Source organism: Capra hircus, chromosome 5 (genome assembly GCF_001704415.2).
Source record: "Capra hircus breed San Clemente chromosome 5, ASM170441v1, whole genome shotgun sequence".
In the NCBI taxonomy this organism is placed as follows: Eukaryota; Metazoa; Chordata; class Mammalia; order Artiodactyla; family Bovidae; genus Capra; species Capra hircus.
Window position 1 is genome coordinate 61562538 of NC_030812.1, and position 22225 is coordinate 61584762.

Genomic DNA, 22225 nt, shown 5'->3' on the forward strand with positions numbered 1-22225 from the left:
GGTTTACAAGCCTATATCCTTAGCTCATCTCTGTCTCTTTCTGCTGAATTGTTTCCTCTGTGCCAGACTACTTCTACTTCCACCTTTTTGTGCACACTGTTATCTTCGGCTCAACTCAACCTTTTATCCTATTTTATATCAGTGCATCGTGACTCATGCTTTTAGATCGCCATTTGAGGTCAATTCTTCAGTGAACTCTTTCCTGGCCCTCAGGCAGGATTAGCTCTTCTACCTTAAGTGTTCCTATTACATGTTCTCATGTTAATCATTTACTTCATACCACTGTTCGCTTAGCCATTTATGATTAAACTAGAAACTTTTCAAGGTCAGGGACTGAATCTGGTTATCTTTGTGCTACCAGTTCTTTGCTCAGTGTCTGGAACATTTTTTCAGTGTGTGCTTGTTAAATGGTGATGACAGAACCACCAGGGAGAATATTGGAAGGAAAAGAACAGCATCTTTCTGCCAAGATAGTAGGTTGGTATAGGGATTATAGTAGGGTCATGATGGAGAGTTCTGACAAATGGGGTCCACCAGAGAAGGGAATGGCAAACCACTTCAGTGTTCTTGCCTTGAGAACCCCATGAACAGTATGAAAAGGCAAAAAGAGGACACTGAAAGAGGAACTCCCCAGGTCGGTAGGTGCCCAGTATGCTACTGGAGATCAGTGGAGAAATAACTCCAGGAAGAATGAAGAGACAGAGCCAAAGCAAAAACAACACCCAGTTGTGGATGTGACTGATGATAAAAGGAAGGTCCGATGCTGTAAAGAGCAATATTGCATAGGAACCTGGAATGTTAGGTCCATGAATCAAGGCAAATTGGAAGTGCTCAAGCAGGAGATGGCAAGAGTGAACATCAACATTTTAGGAATCAGCGAACTAAAATGGACTGGAATGGGTGAATTCAAATCAGATGACCATTATATCTACTACTGTGGGAAAGAATCCCTTAGAAGAGATGCAGTAGTCATCACAGTCAACAGGAGTCCAAAATGCAGTCCTTGGATGCAATCTCGAAAACGGCAGAATGATCTCTGTTCGTTTCCAAGGCAAACCATTCAATATCACAGTAATCCAAGTCTATGCCCTGACCAGTAATGCTGAAGAAGCTGAAATTGAACAGTTCTATGAAGACCTACAAGACCTTCTAAAACTAACATCCAAAAAAGATGTCATTTTCATTATAGGGGACTGGAATGTAAAAGTAGGAAGTCAAGAAACACCTGGAGTAACAGAATGAAGCAGGGCAAAGGCTAATAGAGTTCTGCCAAGAGAACACACTGCTCATAGCAAACACCTTCTTCCAATAACACTAGAGAAGACTCTATACGTGGACCTCACCAGATGGTCAGTACGGAAATCAGATTGATTATATTCTTTGTAGCCAAAGATGGAGAAGCTTTATACAGTCTGCAAAAACAAGCCTGGAAGCTGACTGTGGCTCACATCGTGAACTCCTTATTGCCAAATTCAGACTTAAATTGAAGAAAGTAGGGAAAACCACTAGACCATTCAGGTATGATCTTCATCAAATCCTTATAATTATACAGTGAGAACTAGATTCAAGTGATTAGTTGTGATAGAGGGCCTGATGAATTGTGAATGGAGTTTAGTGACATTGTACAGGAGGCAGTGATCAAGACCATCCGCAAGAAAAAGAAATGCAAAAAGGCAAAATAGTTGAGGAGGCCTTACAAACAGCTATGAAAAGAGATTCGAAAGGCAAAGGAGAAAAGGAAAGATATACCCATTTGAATGCAGAGTTCTAAAGAATAGCAAAGAGAGATAAGAAAGCCTTCCTCAGTGATCAGTGCAAAGAAATAGAGGAAAGCAATAGAATGGGAAAGATTAGAGATCTCTTCAAGAAAATTAGAGATACCAAGGGAACATTTCATGCAAAGATGGGCACAATAAAGGACAGAAACAGTATGTACCTAACAGAAGCAGAAGATGGTAAGAAGTGGCAAGAATACACAGAACTATACAAAGAAAGATCTTTATGACCCAGACAATCACGATGGTGTGATCACTCACCTAGAGCCAGACATCCTGGAATGTGAAGTCAAATGGGCCTTAAAAAGCATCACTATGAACAAAGCTAGTGGAGGTGATGGAATTCCAGTTGAGCCATTTCAAATCCTAAAAGATGATGTTGTGAAAGTGCTGCACTCAATATGTCAGCAAATTTGGAAAACTCAGCAGCGGCCACAGGACTGGAAAAGGTCAGTTTTCACTCCAGTCCCAAAGAAAGGCAATGCCAAAGAATGCTCAAACTACTGCACAATTGAACTCATCTCGCATGCTAGCGAAGTAATGCTCAAAATTCTCTAAGTGAGGCTTCAACAGTATGTGAACCATGAACTTCCAGATGTTCAAGCTGGATTTAGGAAAGGCAAAGGAACAAGAGATCAAATTGCCAACATCCATTGGATCATTGAAATAGCAAGAAAGTTAGTTCCAGAAAAACATCTACTTCTGCTTTATTGACTATGCCAAAGCCTTTGACTGTGTCAGTCATGACAAACTGGAAAATTCTTCAAGAGATGGGACTACCAGACCACCTTACCTTCCTCTTGAGAAATCTGTATGCATATCAGGAAACAACAGTTAGAACTGGACATGAAACAACAGACTGGTTCCAATCAGGAAAGGAGTACACCACGGCTGTATATTGTCACCCTGCTTATTTAACTTATATGCAGAGTACATCATGAGAAATGCTGGGCTGGATGAAGCACAAGCTGGAATCAGGATTGCCAGAAGAAATAAATCAATAACCTCAGATATGCAGATGACACCACCCTTATGGCAGAAAGTGAAGAACTAAAGATAGGCTAGGAATTTCAGTCTCTATTATCTCATTTAATTTTCACTTTACAGGTGTTACTATTCCCATCATACAGATACAGAAACTGAAGCCAGAGAAGCTCATGTGGTTGTCCTAGGCCAAGGAACAAATAAATTGTGGAGCCAGCACTCCACTCAAGTCTTCATCACTCTGTAGACCATTTTGCTGTTCTTCCTTCTGAGTCTAAAGAAGTTAAGGAAGCTGTGACTTTGATCCTTATCCTGAAGTTTACTTGAATAATTAAAGGGAAACTAAAATATTAACAAGGTTGCTAATTGGCATTTGGGCCTCCCATAAAAGGTTATAAACTGCTGAATATTAGTACTTCATATGATTGAATTTATGTCTAACTAGCCAGTAAAGAATCTGTCTGCAATGCAAGAGACCTGGGTTCAAGCCCTGGGTCTGGAAGATCCCCTGGAGAAGAGAATGGCGACCTACCCCTGTATTCTTGCCTGGAGAATTGCATGGACAGAGGAGCCTGGCGGGCTACAGTCTATGGGGTTGCAGAGTCAGACTGAGCAACTAACACACACAGCACTCGAGGCAGGGTTTGTAGATGCTTATTTTGAGATTTCTAAACAATCTGAATTGCCTTCCAGATTTGGAGTTTTGAACTCCTTTCTCCTCTTCATGAATTGAGAGGCCACAAAGGCTGTGTGCGCTGCTCTTCCTTCTCTGTGGACAATACCATGTTGGCGACTGGAGACGACAATGGAGAAATCAGGGTAGGGTGTTTGCTGACATGAAAGCACTGTTTTTCTTATAGCTTTGGCTGATCCTCTGTACCACGTCGGGGCCCTTTGTTAATGTAACAGGGAAGCACAGGCCGTGGGGTTCTGGTTGGATGAGGCATGCTTTGTTCTGTTTCCTGTGCACGTTGTGTTCACAGCTGCACTCCACTGCAGAAAAGAATTCATTTTAGAGTTAGAAGCGTTTCCTATGTATGTGAGAAGGCAGATGCCGTAGTTATTTGCGGTTGGCTCTCTGCTGTTAGCTTGAGAATGATTCATCCTAATTTTTGGATCTGAACCAAAGATTGTTTTTAGTGGCAGAATTTGAGGAGAATAATTTTTGTAAATTGTTATCTAGATTATAAATGAATTGCAATTCTGCTGTTTTCTGCACTGAAAGGTCTCTTTAGCACTGTATCCATTAAATAGTCAACATTTAGAGGAGGGCCTGTTGCTTTCCTCATGGGGCTCTTTGCTGCTGGTTGTATTGGAAGCACTGGGTGGCTGAAAATGATTGGACATTGGGGTGCTTTGGTAACCAGTATAATTAAGGAGAGTTTTTTTTTTTTTAATGAAAGAGAAATTAAAATTGAAGGCATAGGTATATAATGTAGAAGAGTGAGACAGTATGCAGTTTGCTGGAACAGAGGCATTATCAGATAGGCCTTCCAGGAAAATAAGATTCTCTTGCTTAAGAACTAAGTAATCAACTAAGTAATCTCTATGCCATTCTCACAAATATCACACGTGCTGAAGGAGCAGGGCTGCTTTGGGAACATTGGTTTTGTTCTGAGTCCTCATCTCTGGATGGAAGGACCTCTTTATTGGTTATAAGGCAGCGTTTCATTCTCCAGAAAGCCCTAAAGGTAAAAATTGTCTCTCTTTAAGTGCTGTTCAAAAAATTTTCTTTAGTACATTAAAAAAATTTGTTTTTCCACTTGATTTTTCAAAAATACAGGAAAGCAGTTAATTTTATATATATGTATATCTTATATCTAGCTGTCTTACTGAATTCTTTCTAGTCAGTTTTCCATTTGATTCTCTTGGATTTCCCAGGGAGGTATTTACAAATGATGATTTTTATTATTTTCTTTTGCTATTTATGCCTCTATTTTTCTTATTCTGATGTGTAATTTCTTTGAAAAATTAGAGTACTGCTGATATATTAAGTATCACTGGAAGTAAATGGAAATATTAGTATCTGTTAGTAATTAGGTTGTTTATAGGAGTTCAGTAAAATAATCTTAGTGAATGTTTATATGTTTGCTTCCTTATTTTATACATATAAAATATTAAAAATTATACTTATGTATATTAAAAAAACTTACTGGACTTACTGTTTAAAATATGTATACTTTTTGTGTTTGTATTGTATCTGTTGTTATTCTAGATCCTAAACTAGAATTCTTTGTTCTTTTGAGGTAGTTTAATTTGTTAGGCCTGTTTTGTTTATTCCCTGCTTCTCTTATCATACTCTTTTTATTCAGTGGAAGAGTTGCAGTTTTCTAATTAATCACTCTTAAGTCCTTTTGTTATTTCTTTTTGGTGTATAGTTAATGATAAATATCATAAGTAATGCATTTTAATTGTATATATATTTTTTAATTTGAAAAAGAATATAATCTAAAAAAATTACTAAGGTATCACTGAATTGTAATTATATTTTTAAGAAAAATTTCCAAATATGTTCCAGATGAGATAGATATAAAACTTCTGAGTAACCCTGCTAATGAACTGTGTATCACTTTTGTAGATGTGGAATGTCTCAAACGGTGAGCTTCTTCATTTGTGTGCTCCAATTTCAGTAGAAGAAGGAGCTGCTACTCATGGAGGCTGGGTGACCGATCTTTGCTTTTCTCCAGACAACAAAATGCTTGTTTCTGCTGGCGGATATCTCAAGGTGAGGGATTCTCAAAGACTGAAGGAAAAGAGCAGCCTGTACCCTGCTTTCCAAGCTATTTTCACATCTTGTGTCTCAGCTGGGCCTCATACAACCCATCAGAAAGGAGGGGCAGTTACTATTACCCTGTTTTGGATGTTGAGATGGATCTGCAAGGCTGCTTTCCTCAGGTCTTTTGGAAGTTCTGATGACAGTGTTAGGGATGTTCTCAGACCAGAGCTCTCATACCACCCCATGCAAGTCTTAGATGATCAGAATGACTAGAAAGTAGGGTGTTTAACTGGATTTGATTTCCTACTTTGCTAATTGTGAACTGTGTTGGTTGAAAGTCTTTAAAAATTTTTTTATTTGTGAAATTTTTTTTCTTAAGTATTAGTGGTAATAGTAGTAATAATAGTATTATACTATCATTATAGTAGTAGTAATAATAAAAATAGCAATAGCAGCATATTGCTTTATAGTTTAGAAAATACTTTACTTACATCATCTTTGTAGCCAGCTTTGTGAGACTTAAATTTTATCATCTTTGGTTTGTAGGTGAGGAAAGTGATGTTCATAGAGGTTGTGAATTTCCTAAAATTGCTTAGTACATTTGCTTATATGAACCTAGTATTGGTAAATACTGAGGCCACTGTCGAGTATGTTGTAGTGCCTCAGGGTTGTTTTTTGATGCTTGCATCTTTTTATCCATCCCCTCACTAAGAATGTACTAAGTGCCACTGTGTGCTGACTCTCCTGTGTGGGACAGTGTTTAAAACTTGGTTCTTGCCTAGGTGGTTGACAGTCTTTGAGGGAAACAGACAGTAAATAAAGTCTGTTAAGTGTAAGAGGGGTTCTAGGACATGTCTGCAGAAGGATATTGGAAGCACGAAGGAGACAACAGAGGGTTCCTGGGGAAGGGGTGCTGGAGCTGAGCCTTTTGAGTAGCAGTTGATATGTAAAAGGGGTTTGAAGATGGTACTGTATATTGTACCGATCGCTTAATATAGAATGGTATTGAATTAGATCTTGTGATACTGTTTTTTCCTTCCTGAAAATGTTCAAGGGTAGGAGATGACTCTAATTGTCTAGTACAGTGTGTGTACTTCACATTACTGTAGTGTATGTGTACTGTAGTGTAGTATTGTGTACTTTACAACTGTGGTTCATCGCCCAGTTGTATCTGACTCTTTGCGACCCCATGGACTGTAGCCCGCCAGGCTCCTCTGTCCATGGGATTCTTCAGGCAAGAATACTAGAGTGAGTTGCCATTCCCTTCTCCAGGGGATCTTCCCAACCCAGGGATCAAACCCAGGTCTCCTGAGTTGCTGGTGGATTCTTTAGCATCTGAGCCACCCAGGAAGCCCAAGAATATGGGAGTCTGTAGCCTGTCCCTTCTCAGGGGTAAAGGACCAGGAGAACCAGCTGAGCTACCAGGGAAGTCCCCTGGCACAATATTGTTGTTGTTGTTCAGTCACTCAATTGTGTCCAACTCTTTGTGACCCCATGGACTGCAGCATGCCAGGTTTCCCTGTCCTTCACTATCTCCTGGAGCTTGTTCAAACTCATGTCGATTGAGTCGGTGATACCATCCAACCATCTCATCCTCTGCGTCCCCTTCTCCTCCTGCCTTCAATCTTTCCCAGCATCAGGGTCTTTTCTAATGAGTTGGCTCTTTGCATCAGGTGGCCTAAGTATTGGAGCTTCAGTATCAGTCCTTCCAATGAATATTCAGGACTGATTTCCTTTAGGATTGACTGGTTTGATATCCTTGCAGTCTAAGGGATTCTCAAGAGTTTTCTCCAACACCACAGTTCAAAAGCATCAGTTCATCAATGCTCAGCCTTCTTTATGGCCCAACTCTCAACATCCATACATGACTACTGGAAAAACTATAGCTTTGACTAGACGGACCTTTGTTAGCAAAGTAATGTCTCTGCTTTTTAATATGCTTTCTAGGTTGGTCATAGCTTTTCTTCCAAGGAGCAAGCATCTTTCAATTTCATGGCTGCAGTCACAATCTGCAGTGATTTTGGAGCTCAAAAATATAAATTCTCTCACTGTTTGCGTTGTTTGCCCATCTGCTTGCTATTTGCCATGAAATGATGGGACTGGATCTCATGATCATCATTTTTTTGAATGTTGAGTTTTAAGCCAGCTTCTTCTCTCCTCTTTCACTTTAATCAAGAGGCTCTTTAGTTCCTCTTCTCTTTCTGCCATAAGGGTGGTGTCATCTGCATATCTTATATGTCTCCCAGCAGTCTTGATTCCAGCTTGTGCTTCATCCAGTCTGGCATTTTGCATGATGTATTCTGCTTATAAGGTTAAATAATCAGGTGAAAACATACAGCCTTGATGTACTCCTTGCCCAATTTGGAACCAATCCATTGTTCCATGTCAGGTTCTAACTGTTGCTTCTTGACCTGTATACAGATTTTTCAGGAGGCAGGTAAGGTGGTCTGGTATTCCCATCCCTTTAAGAATTTTCCCCAGTTTGTTGTGATCCATGCAGTGAAAGGCTTTAGTGTAGTCAATAAAGCAGAAGTAGATGTTTTTCTGGAATTCTCTTGCTTCTTTTTATGATCCAGCGGATGTTTGCCATTTGATATCTGGTTCCTCTGCCTTTTCTAAATTCATCTTGAACATCTGGAAATTCTCGGTTCATGTACTGTTGAAGCCTCGCTTGGAGAATTTTGAGCATTTGCCAGCATGTGAAATGAGTGCAGTTGTGGTGTAATTTGAACATTAGCACAGTATAGATGTTCAAAAATATCTGAATGACTGAATTGAAGTTTTTGGATATATGGCACCTATATAAATACAATTTTATTGAATGAATACTCTAGCTTGTAAAAAAGAGAAGTCAGAGGGCAGTGTTTAGCTCTATGAGAGGATGTGTATTGTGATTCATTTTGCAAGTTTACATTGAAAGTACACTGTAGTTCACAAGATGTTGCTTTAGCCTGTACCTAAATAAAGGCCCATAGGGTCACAGACATGACTCAACAACTAAACAGTAACAACAAAGAAAGGCACACCTTTATTTAGTTATTGGGGGATTGAGATACTGTTACCCCTTGTCCTCCTTGAGTGTAGAGATAAACTGCTCCGAGGATAATTCTTAGGGGAGCAGCATTGCTGTTTTTGTGTTGGAAGCTGGGAGTCTTCAGCTATATTAACTGGTGAAAAACTTAACTGCTCAGCTTTGATATTGAGCTTCTAGAGACTCTTTCTTTAGATTCTCTGGGCCCCATAGAAGACTATCACAGAATTGTGAGTCTGGCTTACAAGACAGAATAGAGATCAGTGACTAGATAGCCAGCGTTCCTAGAGAAGCACGAGATAAACAGCAGAATCAGCGTCCGTAGAGCTATGTCTTGAGCATGAAAGAACCTATAGCCTATGTATTCAGTCTGTATATTTCAGTGACAGGCTATTCTTTCTTCTGGTTTGGTTACCAGCATGGTTAAACTGATTATGATATAGCCCAGTCTGCATCTACCCAGCATGTTAATGAGACTATCCAAAAGCACAAAGCAAATTAAAAGTAAAAAGGAATAGCTGCTGTAGCATCCAAGAAAATAGGCCTTTTGAGTCTGTTTATAACCCAAGCTATATAAATTGAATGTTAGTAAGATAAAATGTGTATCCAGTAGCTAAAAAGCTCTTAACATTATTTCTATTTATAAGTTAAAAATAATGTAATTTACTTGTGTTATGCTGCAGAGTACCTCCTGTTAGAAAGGCAAGAAATCCACAGTAAGTTATACTCGGGAGGAGAAAGGCTGATTTGAAATATTAAATACATGGTGATAAGTACAGGTTTGCCATTACTTAGAGGCAACAGAATATTAAGTTCAGGAGAATGAGCCTTGGGGCAGACTGCCTGAATTCAGAGCCTAGCTCTGCCACTCGTTAGCTTTGTGATCTTGCATTAGATGATTTCTCATCTATAAAATTGGTATAATAATAATACCTACCTCATAGGGTTGGGAGGGTTAAAGGAGTTAATACATGTAAAGTACGTATACATGGTGGCACATCGTGTACCCTGAGTAAATGTTAGCTGTTTTTTTCCGTTTTTAAAAAAGTGAAGTGTAGTTGATTTAGTGTTTCAGTTGTACAGCAAAATGATTCAGTTATATATATGTTTATAATATAGATGTTGAATATAATTCTCTGTGCTGTAACAGTAGGTCCTTATTGCTTATCTATTTTATATATAGTAGTTTGTACCTGTTAGTCCCCAATTCCCAATGTATCCTTTCCTCTACTGCTATTTCTAAAAAAAAATTATTTCTTAGAGCAAATTTATTTTCACAGTAAAATTGGTTGAAAAGTACCGAGTTCTCATATACCCCACCGCCTCCACATAGAAGCCTCCCCACTATCAACATCCTCCACCAGAGGGTACATTTGTTATAACTGATGAATGTTCATTATCACTAAAGTCCATAATTTCTGTTAGGATTCACTCTTGGTATTGTACATTTTATGAATTTTGATGAATGTATAATGATGTGTCCACCATTGTAGTATTATGCAGAGCAGTTTCACTGCCCTAGAAGTCCTCTGTGTAAGTCCTGTTTAAGTGGTTAAGACTCTGTGCTTCCACTGCAGGGGGGCATAGATTCAATCACTGGTTAAGGAACTAAGGGTATGCTGTGTGGTATGGCCAAAAAGAGAGTCCTGTTTAATATTGTCTTTTCATCCATGACCACATTAATGACTGTGGGGTAGTGTTTCCAAGCCGAGAGGTTTAATAGTGGGAAGGGTATGGGTGCACAAGGTTGGGAAACCAGGTATCTGTTCCACTTCTGCCACCTGCTAGCAGTGTCATCCACAGTGACAAGGCCTTTCTTCTCTCTCAACCCTGGTTTCCTTACTTTTAAGGTAGGGCAGTTGGACCAGCTGATCTCTATGATTTGCCTTTAGTGGCTGTCCTCTGCAGTCTTGATTACACTGCTGTTTTATAGTGCGAAATTGTTAGTTTTGGAAAATTTCAAGTTAGTACATGTTGCTTTACTTAAGTCCACAAGGTATGCTTTTACCAGTTAGCATGACCAATAGTGAACAGGAATAGTTGATCCAGTCACACGAGCAAGGCAGAATGCTGGGCATTGCCACGGATACAGAAGTGACCATTGCGTTTATAATTCCCAGAATCTTGATGTACCTGAGGCCTTTTCAAAAGTTGTTCATGGACATGGTCTCTTGCCCTTAGCTGTGACATATAGGTAAGCATCATGATCTCCATTTGGTAACAGAATATAAATATTATTATAATCTTAGCCAATTCAGCAATTGGGAGGAGAAAGGAAGGACTTGGTCTGAGAACCTCCTGCATTTGAATGTTCAGTATTTATTTGGCAAATACATGTATAGACTTTTTAAAACAAATTATTTTTTTATTTTTGGCTGTGCTAGGTCTTCGTTGTTGCACAGGCTTTTCTCTAGTTGTGGTGAGCAGGGGCTACTCTAATTGCAGCGATGGGCTTCTCATTGCAGTGGTTTCTCTTGCTGTGGAGCACCAGCTCTGTGACACGTGGGCTCAGTAGTTGTGGCTCCTGTGCTCTAGAGCACAGGCTCAAGAGTTGTGGCTTCGTTGCTCTGAGGCTTGTGGGGTCTTCCTGTATCAGGGATCTAACCTGTGTCTTTTGCATTGGCAGTCAGATTCCTTACCACTGAGCCACCAGGGAAGCCCAAATAAAAAATTTGGTCATGGGCTCTTGAATCACTCCTGGTGAAAGGATTCAGTAGAGAGAACCTATTCTGTTCTGCAGCTCCTATTATGAGCAGTCAAGACTACTTGACTACATAGAGGATTGTTCTTGCCATTCTACTGAGGATGACATGCAGACAGAATTCAGTCCAGCTGTGGCTGTAATGGGCTCTAGGGTAGCCTGTGACTGCAGTTTTGAGTAGGCTGTGTGTTTTTCCATTTTGCCTAACAAGGGGGTTAGTTAGGTGTGGGGTCGCTGTGAGGCACTCACCAGGGCTAATCATGAAAGGCGGACTGGGTTGATGATACTGTATTTAGCATTAAGCTATCTATAGACATCTTTCCTGGCATTAGCTTAAATTTGGGAGTAGGAGGGGTGGGGGCGAAGGATCCTGTTGGCACTGCACATTGTCTCACACTGTAATTACCAGCCTAATAAGAATTTTGTTTTTCTCTGCACAGTGGTGGAATGTTGTCACTGGGGAATCCTCACAGACCTTCTACACAAACGGAACCAATCTTAAGAAAATACATGTGTCCCCTGACTTCAAAACATATGTGACTGTTGATAATCTTGGTATTTTATATATTTTAAAGATTTTAGAGTAAAATAGTTAAGTGGTGATGTAAGTTGACCTCTTTTAATTTTGAATTGGAAAAAAATCCTAATGAAACTCTGTACTTTAACTTTTATAAAGCTGTGAATTGTTTTGTAGTATTGCATTCATTACAAAAGTGTTTGTGGTTGGATGAATAATGTTAATGTAATTTTTCCCAAATGAACATGCCTTTAATCTTGTTTTTCATTATCACCATCATTTTTTAACAGTTTGTCCTTAAGATGCAAATGAAAATGTAAATATATACCTAGTTATACCATTGGTAAAATTCTTCCTTGCTGCATTCAAATTGGTTGACATAATAATGAAAATAATTGAAAGGAAATATATCTATTTTAATACTGTCATTGGTGCAGACCATGCCTCAGGGTGGTGGTACCAGCCTGCTTTCTGAACCACACCCCAAGGGGGTATATAATTCTCCCAAATATAATCTCTGAGCCTCTTTGCACCCCTTAAAATTTGCTTTCAAAATATTGTGTCTATGTGCACAGTTTGCAAAATTTTCTTTAATTCACTTGATAAGTGAGTCTTAGGTTTCAAAGTTCTCTCTGTGAAGCAAATGTTATGCATGTTGGAGAGAGTAGATTTTGTCTGTCTACCTTTTTCCCTTTGCTTGTGGCAGCCCCAGGCTGGACCTGGACTCTGTCAGTCCCTGGACTGGGCACTCTCCTGCTCTGTCTGGTTTTTTATGTACCAGACTTCCTACTTGGCTGAACTTAACCTTTCTTAATCCTCACTTTCTCTCTTTTCTTAAAAGCAATTGTTCCACATTTAAATGTTAGTAAATTGGAATAATTGAGGAGGAGATAATTTTAATCATAAGTTTTAACAACAGACTTCTTCTAAGATATAGAAAATAGTAAATAATAATAATAATAATTTTCTTCTAAATTCCATTTACTTTTAGATGAATGGCATTGCCAGTGCTGTTCTCTTAGTGAATTTCAAGAGAATTCTCTGGTTTTCTACACCATACTGGAAGAGTCATTGTGACTGGAAGATATCACCTTTAACCTCCCAGCCAGTCTGTTTTCCTTCCCTTCTCTTCCTCCTTCTTTCTCTCCCTCAAAAGTTAATTAAAAAGAGAAATTAGAAAAGATAGTTTTTCTTTTTCTAAATTATGTATTTTATTTTCATATAAATTAACATCCTAAAAAAATTAAAATAGAAACACTAAATACAGTATTGCACAGAGCAATCTCTGTTAAATGCCCATTATATCATTGAAGTTCATATACACATGGAGGGACTAAAGGAGACAGGAAGATGGAAGCAGCTGCAGTGACTCATTTTTGTTCTGCTTTTCATTGGTCAGGTTTTCATGCTTATTTTTGCTTTAATTCCAGAGTCATGTCTTAGTTTTATTTTATAGAGTGATTTTCCCTTTTTCTGCCTACACACCTCTTCAGCTTCTTTTACTCTTTCTTGGAGAATAAGTTTGTTCTCTTTCTTCCCAAAGTCTTTAAAGTCAGAGCTGAATTCATGCCAGATACTGAAGAAAACGTTTGGGGACACTTCCTTCTTTCCAATTTTTGGTCTCATGAAGAAATAGGCTGTAGTCTCCAAAAAGCACTTAGGAGTCTCTGTCAGTGAGTTCTCATCTGCTTCTTGGTCAATTTTAGCTTGAATAAGAAAGTGTTCCATGTTTTCTTTGAAAGGCTAAATGTGCCCTTTTGAGGACACTTGGTAAACTTTCCCCGCTTCAACTTCACAGGCTCTCAGGTCTTTCTTGAGTTTTCTGAGGTCTTTTGGATGGGTTTTGGATGAACCTATGGATGGTTCTTCAGTTTTTTCCCAAATAAGTGAAGCACTGGCGTCTCTGGCCTGTCTGTGACTGTCAGACCAGGGAAGGGATGCAGGCGGTGGAGGCTGGAGGGATGGCTGTGCATCAGGCTGAACTGGCATTCGCCTTGGAGACACGACCAAAGAGATTTCTGAGCAGAACTTGGTCTGAGGTCCCGAAGGCAAGGGCAGCTCCACTGATTCTCCATGTGCGGTCAAGGGTGGGGGGCCCACCTTTGGGGCCCCCCAGGAGGAAGTGCCAGCACACCACCCTCTTCCATCAGGGACGTCTGGATGGACTTGGCCTGTACAGTCCTTTCATATCTGACGTCATTTTCGCCCAACCTGAGGGCTTCCAGACCCACCTCTAGGGCGAGGTATTGCTTCTCCAGCTTAGCTATCCTGATCCTTGATGGTCTGCTCCAGCTACTGGATGACAGTGGCCTGACCCTCAGACTTCATGCCACACACTTCCTGTGTCAGCATCCTTAGGCCTGTGTTCTTCATCAGGAGGTTTAGATGGTGGCCAAGCAGCTGGGACTCTCTTGGGAAACTGCCCTTCGATATAATCCAGTGAGTGTGTGGGTTGACTAACTGCAGCCCGGGGATAAAGTTGATCTTGTCAGTGCAGAGGTCAAAGTCTCCTAACGCACAGCAAACACGGATGCTGCCAGCACTCAAAGATAGTTTTTGACAGGGAAAAGCATATCAATAATATCAGAAACTAGCTTTTTTGACCTCCTGATTAGGAATTTTATTTGCAGCTTAAATCCAAACATTTTCCCTGAAATATATTATTAAGTGTTCGTAATAGATGTGGTTCTTACATAAAAAGACAAAAAGTTTTTGTTGCTGCAACAACTAAATCAAGTGAATATCAGCTTTAATAGTAGGCAAGCATTGAGCCAGTTTCTGTTGTTGGTGCATATTAGTAGATGTGGGGCGGGTAGGGGGATAGACCATTCCAGATGTATTTTAGATTAGATGTTCCTATTTAGCACTTGAGGGAACCATAAGTAGAGTGAATAAAATACTTTGATTAGATTTGATTTTGGTTTTTTTTTTTTTATGGTGGGTTGAGGAACTGATTTATGGACTTACTGTGACTTAAGCAAATGTAATGTGAAAATCTCAATTTCATAAAAAGAAATTTCTGTAGTGGCATGTTCTGTATAGCGTACCCAAATCATAATTTGATTTGCATACAGTGTTGAGGAACTCTATGTTTATAGCTCAGAGTATAAGTTTTAACTTTTGGAATTAAGTCACTTGACTATGAAAGTATAGCAACAGATATGCCTTTAAAAATGCCTTGATTGGCCTTTATCTTACAAACAAAAGAAAAATAAGAAGAAAGACCAGGTAACATGAGGGAAGAAGAAGAGCCTTTCAAGGCAGCTTAAGTGGCCAGTCAAGGGGAGGGTTTTGTTTTTTACTTTGGGACGAGCATTTTTCAAACATTTCTCCTTGCTTTATTATTTTTTAATTGGAAATACATTGTATTTTGTATGTGTAAGTTTTTTTTTTTACATTGCGTATGTTTTGTATGTTTTGAAAACTTTTGTAATTGTGATATGCTTACATGATTTTTTTGCCTTGGTATACATTTTAATACATGAATTAAAAATTTTATAATAAAATTCCTAAAATATTTTTTAAAAGCATTTTCAGATTGTTTCAGACTCCTTGCTTGTTCTTTTTTGATCAGAAAACACATATGAGAGATTCTTCAAATTAAAGCCATCAGCCTCTATGCTTTATCGGGTTATGTGTAATGCAGTTCTATCGAAATTTTGTCTCCTCAGTTTGTCTCTGATGCCCGGTGTGGCCAGCACGGAGAAGATCCTGTAAAGAGAATTCATTCATTCCTTCTTCATTCAGTATATATTTGTTGAGATCTCCCCTGTGCTTCGCATTTTTGTTAGTATTGGGGATATAACAGTGAGCCAAGTAAAGTCCTTGCCCTCCTGCAGTTGGGGGCTCAGGAGAGGCAGACAAAAAGTCAAATTTAATGATTAGCTTGTATGTGAGTAGGGAGAAGGAGGGTTGCGGTTACAAGGGGGCTGCTCATTCAAAGGGTGGCACTTGAGTTGAGACCTCAAAGGTGAGGTAGTGAGTCAGGCAGGTGTCTGGAGAGTGTCCCCAAGTGAGGATACAGCAAGTACGAAGGCTTGACATTGGGATGGCTTGGTCTGCTCCAGCACAGGCAAGAGGGCCACTGTGGCCAGAGAAGGCAGAGCTGGGAGCGCAGGAGGAGATGCAGCCAGCTCTTCGGGGGTCTCCCAGGCGAGGGTGAGGACGTCTCGCCTGAGACAGGAGCCAGCACAGGAGTGTGAACAGTGGAGGCATTGGACATAACCATGGCAGTTGAGAATCAAAAGAGCAGGGAGGGAATTGGGGAGACCACTGAGAAGCTTTTACAATAATTTGGGCAAAATGAAGGCGGCCAGACTGGGGTGGCAGCAGTAGAGGCTGTGACAAGCTGAATTCTGGATATATTTTGAAGGTAAGTGTTAATAAGAGTTGCTGATGGAGCAGATAAAGGTTTGAGAGGCGCAAGTCAAGAACAATACCAAGGTGTTGGCCTCTGACTTATGCAGCTGGAAGAATATAGTTGCCATTTGACTGAGATGAGAAGACAGAGAAAGGAGCTGACTTTCGGACAAAGTAAGTTTGAGGTGAGTGTTAGGCAGCCAAGAGGAGATGTTGAGTAAGTGATTGAAGAAAAGGGTCTGGAGGGAATTCCCTGGTGATCAGCTTTCACTGCTGTGAGCCCTAGTTGGTGAACTAGGGCTTTGATCCTAGCTGGTGAGCTAAGATCCCATGGGCTGCACTCCAACCTCCTCCCCCATCGCTACCCACCACTGAAAAAAAAGATCTAGAGTTCATGGGGGAAAGTCTCTGATGGAGATAAAGAGCTGAGAGCCATCAGCCAGTTGATGATATTTAAAACCATAGGATGGGATGCAGTGAAATGGATGTAGATAAGACAGAAGAAAGCCCTGGTCTGAGCTCGGCACAGTCTGGAGGTTGGTGAGCTGAGGGACCAGCATACAAGATGGAGAAGGACCAGCAGAGACGAACAGTTGCAACCTAGTGTGGTAAGTGCAGTGGGCGTGGGGTCCTTCACTCAGTGTGCTCGTGAGTAAGATTGCTTTATTGGTTCATTCAGCCACCTGTCTCATCCTCTATGCCTTGAATATCTACTGTGCCTTGTACTGTTTTAAGCAGCAGCGAAGGCAACAGACACATTTTAGTTTGGGGGGAAAATTGGGGAAATGAGAAAATAAAATACCAACAGTTGTCTCATCTGTAGAAGTTCCTCCTCAGGATTGTTGTAAGGATCTAATAAGAATGTTCATAAAGTACTTACTGTCTCAGTGCTTGGACCAAGAAAGTGCTCACTGCACGTTCCTTAATGTTACTTGGGTCTCTTCAGCTTTCTTGTGGCAGCAGGCACTTCCCTAGTTGTGCTCCCTCCCAGCAGTCCTGCCTCTGAGTGATCTTCCCAGACTGCTCATCTTATCGTGTCAGTTAAGTTCAGCCACTCAGTCATGTCCAACTCTTTGCGACCCCATGAATCACGGCACACCAGGCCTCCCTGCCCATCACCAACTCCCAGAGTTCACTCAGACTCATGTTCATCGAGTCAGGGATGCCATCCAGCCATCTCATCCTCTGTCGTCCCCTTCTCCTCCTGCCCCCAATCCCTCCCAGCATCAGAGTCTTTTCCAATGAGTCAACTCTTTGCATGAGGTGGCCAAAGTACCTGAGTTTCAGCTTTATCATCATTCCTTCCAAAGAAATCCCAGGGCTGATCTCCTTCAGAATGGACTGGTTGGATCTCCTTGCAGTCCAAGGGACTCTCAAGAGTCTTCTCCAACACCACAGTTCAAAAGCATCAATTCTTCAGCGCTCAGCCTTCTTCACAGTCCAACTCTCACATCCATACATGACCACAGGAAAAACCATAGCCTTGACTAGACGGACCTTAGTTGGCAAAGTAATGTCTCTGTTTTTGAATGTGCTATCTAAGTTGGTCATAACTTTTCTTCCAAGGAGTAAGCATCTTTTAATTTCATGGCTGCAGTCACTTCTCTTTAAAACCCTGGACCTGCTGTGTTCTCTTGCTTCTGTAGTTTTTGTAGCTGTTCTCACTTCTACACTGCCCCTCCCCAACCTGGTTTTTGTTCCTAATTCCTCCTTGTCTTCTTCCTTGAGATAACCCTTCTGCTGAAGGCTCCCCTGTCCTCTTGTAGCCCTGTCTTTTCTCTGTCATGAATTTTATTGCCCTGTACTGTTTGCTTAATGGAGTCCCCCATTAGATTGCAAACTGCACAAAAGCCAGGTCTGCCAGGTGTTTTATTCCAGTCTACTGTAAGCCCAGCTTCAGTTGGTGCCTAAGTACCTCTTTGAGTGATCGGAATTCTCGTATACCCTCATGACCGCAGCGCATTCTTTGTTCTCCCTCTGCACTAGGATGTCACGAGGCTGTCAAGATGAATCACATCACCAGCATTTTCTTTATCTTCCTGTTGTAGTTTGGCACTTTATTGTGAAGCATCGTTAGGCAAAAGTAAAATTTTACTTGGATAAAAAAGATTTGCTTCCAGATTATATAAAATGAATAAACATATCCCTGGAGCGTTTCAGTTGGCAAGTATGGTGATCTATTCAACATATGTTCTGTGTTGTTATTATAATTTACTTACCAACTCAGAGAAGGAAAAATGATTTTCTAAGAACTCTTTGTCTCTGAAAATGGTCACTTGAATGGATTCCCTTGCTTGTAACCCCTATCCTTCAGACTATAGATGTGAAAGTGAAAGTGTTAGTTGTTGAGTCGTGTCTGACTCTTTGTGACTCCATGGACTGTGGCCTGTTGGGCTCCTCTGTCCTTGGAATTCTCTGGGCAAGAATATTGGAGTGGGTTCATTCCCTTCTTCAGGGATCTTCCCAGTCTGGGGATCAAACCCGGGTCTCCTGCATTGCAGGCAGATTCTTTACCATGTGAGCCACCAGGGAAGCCCAAGACTACAGGGCAGGAGCAGAAGAATTTGCGTCACATGGGGCTCATCGGAGACCAGGCCTTTGAAGTCACTTGACATCAGCAGGGACTTACTGCTGAGTCAGATGACATTGTGAATAAAACAAGACTTGGGACATCTTCATTTCAGTTATGGTTCAGGAAAATGAGTCGCTCGTGTTCATTGTAAATTCATTTATGACGTCAGGCCCTCAGAGCTACTTAACCACATGGAAGTGAAAGAAAATTTCTCTGTAATTCCTCATCACCAGGACTAGAATGAGTATCTTAAGAGAGCATTCTATACCTGAGTTTGGGTTTGGTGTTTCTGAGCATCTGATTGACCAGGAAACATCCAGTGGGTGAGTGCAACCTCATGGACGCCTGCCAGACTCCTCTGTCCATGGAATTCTCCAGGCAAGAATGCTGGAGTGGGTTTCCATTCCCTTCTCTAGGGGAGTTTCCTGACCCAGGGATCGAACCCAGATCTTCTGCATTGCAGGCAGATACTTTACTATTTGGGCCACCAGGGAAGTTCCCTATCTTCACAGTAGTTGATTGCGTTTGCAGACTCTACAGTCCTAGTATAAAGAGGAAGAACTACATCCCCCAGCAGTTAAGGCCAAGAACGGAATCTAAACCTGATTTTTCTTTTCTTTATGGAAATAGCCAGACTCACTAAGCTACGCATTGAGTGTTTCAGTTGGGAGTGGATCCTCTTGGGTTCATGAGATGAAAACCAGGCTAGGGGTCAGTGTGCAGTTCAGCAGCTGGGGAAGACTTTGGAAGTCTGTATTTCTCATTTCTGATTTATTTGCTGCACTCTATCAAATGACTCCAAGACATAAATCCTGTCTAGGAGGAAGGAAAAAGGAGCTACTGTTGTTTTTTAGGGCCTTTTATGTGTCAGGCCCCATGCTGGGCATTTTTCACACATTATTTAATTAAATCCTAATGACAAGGCTGTAAGGTGTTACATGTTTTCTAGATGTGGAAACAGGTGCAGAGAGGTCAAGTTACCAGGGCCCACAACCAAGGGGTGGAGCTGTGGTCTTGGTCACAGTCATCAGCCTCCTCCACAGCCCCTGGGCTGGAGGATCCAGGAGCAGCATTTCAGCTCTACACTTCATTCATTGTTCATTTCACTCATTCACTCAGAGGTTTGTGCATGACTGGTCTTGAGTCCTGAGCTCCCAGAGATGATATTGGAGGTGGTCCCTACTCCTGAAGAGCTTCCCCCTCTGCCCCTTTGCTATCCTGGCAATCCATCCCTGTGCCTATAGGGATGGCTCTTTGAAAAAGCCTCAGGGGCTGTTCTGATGAGGCCGAAGGAACAGCAGAGGTTTGGAGGTGGGGAGTGGCTTTGGATTTGCCAGCACTTGGCAAGATAGGTGGTGGCCCCACTGTGACCTGCTCCATGGAGAAACCTGATTCTACTTTGAAGCTTCTGCTGCTGCTAAGTCACGTCAGTCGTGTCCGACTCTGTGTGACCTCATAGACGGCAGCCCACCGGGCTCCCCCGTCCCTGGGATTCTCCAGGCAAAAACACTGGAGTGGGTTGCCATTTCTTTCTCCAGTGAATGAAAGTGAAAAGTGAAAATGAAGTCGCTCAGTCATGTCTGACTCTTCGCGACCCCATGGACTGTAGCCTACCAGGCTCCTCCATCCATGGGATTTCCCAGGCAAGAGTACTGGACTGGGTTGCCGTTGCCTTCTCTGCTGAAGCTTCTAGGGGGTTCATTTCAAATTAGCAGCAGCCCTGGGGTTAGTGGACACTTAGGTTTCTCCTGCCATCTTGATTTCGTTTCTGTTTCTTTTTCCTTTCATTTGAAAAGGTGTCAACTGTCAGAGCCTCAGTTTCCTCCTTTGTCAATAGGGACCACAGCATCTAAGTGACAGGTTTTTGTGAGGTTTGAAAAATAGGTCAGACATCTGACACAGTTCTCAGCAGTGTTGGTCATCTTTTGTCCCAGTTGCCACCCCTCTTCCTTTGCTGCTCGCGCACTTGGTTTGCAGACTGGGATCGTGCGGCTTTTGCTCTGTAGAGCACGCCTCTCTCCAGATACCTTTCTCTCCCTCCTGGTGGATCTGTCCTCGTGGCTGTTAGCTCCCGGAGACAGACCTTGCTCAGCAGGAAAGCTGTTCCAGACTTCCTGGGATATGCTTGCACCCGTGAAGTGGTGGAGGATTGAGACTGGAAAAAAGACCCTGAGCCATTTGCTTTGACCTGTCAAATGGATCCAAGTTCAGATCCTGGCTGTCCTACCGTCCCAGCTGTGTGGCCTTCAGCAAATCGTTTAACCTCAAGGGAGCCTCAGATGTGGGGGACTTCTCTGCGGGCTGCCCAGCTTCTCAGGGGATCTGGAGGACCTGGTCTACAGGAGGGAAACTTATCATCAGTCAGTTCAGTTCAGTCGCTCAGTCGTGTCCGACTCTTTGTGACCCTATGGATTGCAGGCCTCCCTATCCATCACCAACTCCCGGAGTTTACTCAAACTCATGTCCATAGAGTCAGTGATGCCATCCAGCCATCTCATCCTCTGTCGTCCCCTTTTCCTCCTGCCCCCAATCCCTCTCAACATCAGGGTCTTTTCCAATGAGTCAGCTCTTTGCATGAGGTGGCCAAAGTACTGGAGTTTCAGCTTTAGCATCAGTCCTTCCAGTGAACACCCAGGACTGATCTCCTTTAGAGTGGACCGGTTGCAGAAACTTAACATACATAGCTGTATAAAACCTCCTCAAACCCAGGTCTTAACCCAGACCTTGTTAACCCAGAATCCCCAGAGATGGGACCCAGGCATCCATATTTTTCAAAGTTCCCCAGGTTATTCTAGAGTTCAGCCAGGTTGAGAGCTTATACCCTCAGCTCTCGCCCTGGATGGCCTACCAACCCACTGCCAGTCTCACTCTTGAGCTACAGCCAGCTGTGCCTGTGATGTCTGCTTCTGCAGCGTGCTCTCTACACATGCTCTGTCGCGACTCTCTCAGGAATGGAATGTCCAGAGCAGCACAGACGTTTGGTGTGCATATTAACACAGCTCAGGGGGATGTTTCCTGCTTGGATTTGATGGCTAGCTTACAGAACTACTCTGCCAAGGCTGAATTATTGTCATTTCCTCCTCCAGTCACTGATTTCTCTCTCCAGGTATTTCACCTGTGTCTGCTTCTTCCACCTTTTACCTAGCACTGTGACATTACCATTGTGGCAAATGCTGTCGGGGGCCATCCTAATATTCAGTCTTTCCCTTTTCCTAACAACTTCTGTATTCTTGCCAGCTTCAGTGTGCTCAGCTAAAATCGACAATAGCTATATTTTCCAACTGCTTATCTCGGAGTGGCAGATGTAAGCAGAACTTGTAGGGTGAAACTTCCAGGAAAGCTCCTGAAAGATTGCCTTACTCAGTTGTGAGGCAGGAGCCCTTTGGTCCTTACCATCTTTTTTCCTGTCTGAAATGTGGATATGTTGAATGATGCTCCAGCAGCTATTTTGTGCTCATGAGGTGACTTTGCAGATGGATGCCCCTAGCTAAGGATGGCAGAATAGAAATACAGGAGGAACTTGGGATTTTGATGATAATTGTGGAGCTGCTATTCCAGCCCTGTACTATT

The 22225-nt window shown here is 41.8% G+C and overlaps 1 protein-coding gene across 5 annotated transcripts in view; it reads left to right on the top strand.

Moving 5' to 3' along the window:
• The window catches only part of APAF1 (apoptotic peptidase activating factor 1), an 82480-nt gene extending 67609 nt beyond the window's left edge, over positions 1–14871 (top strand). For 4 of the 5 annotated variants that reach the window (XM_013964001.2, XM_013963999.2, XM_018047554.1 and 1 more), the window contains 3 exons: positions 3453–3578; positions 5338–5484; positions 11648–14871. In XM_013964001.2, the coding sequence (XP_013819455.1) occupies positions 3453–3578; positions 5338–5484; positions 11648–11794 (420 nt within the window). In that variant the 3' untranslated portion in view covers positions 11795–14871. 5 annotated transcript variants of the gene reach the window in all.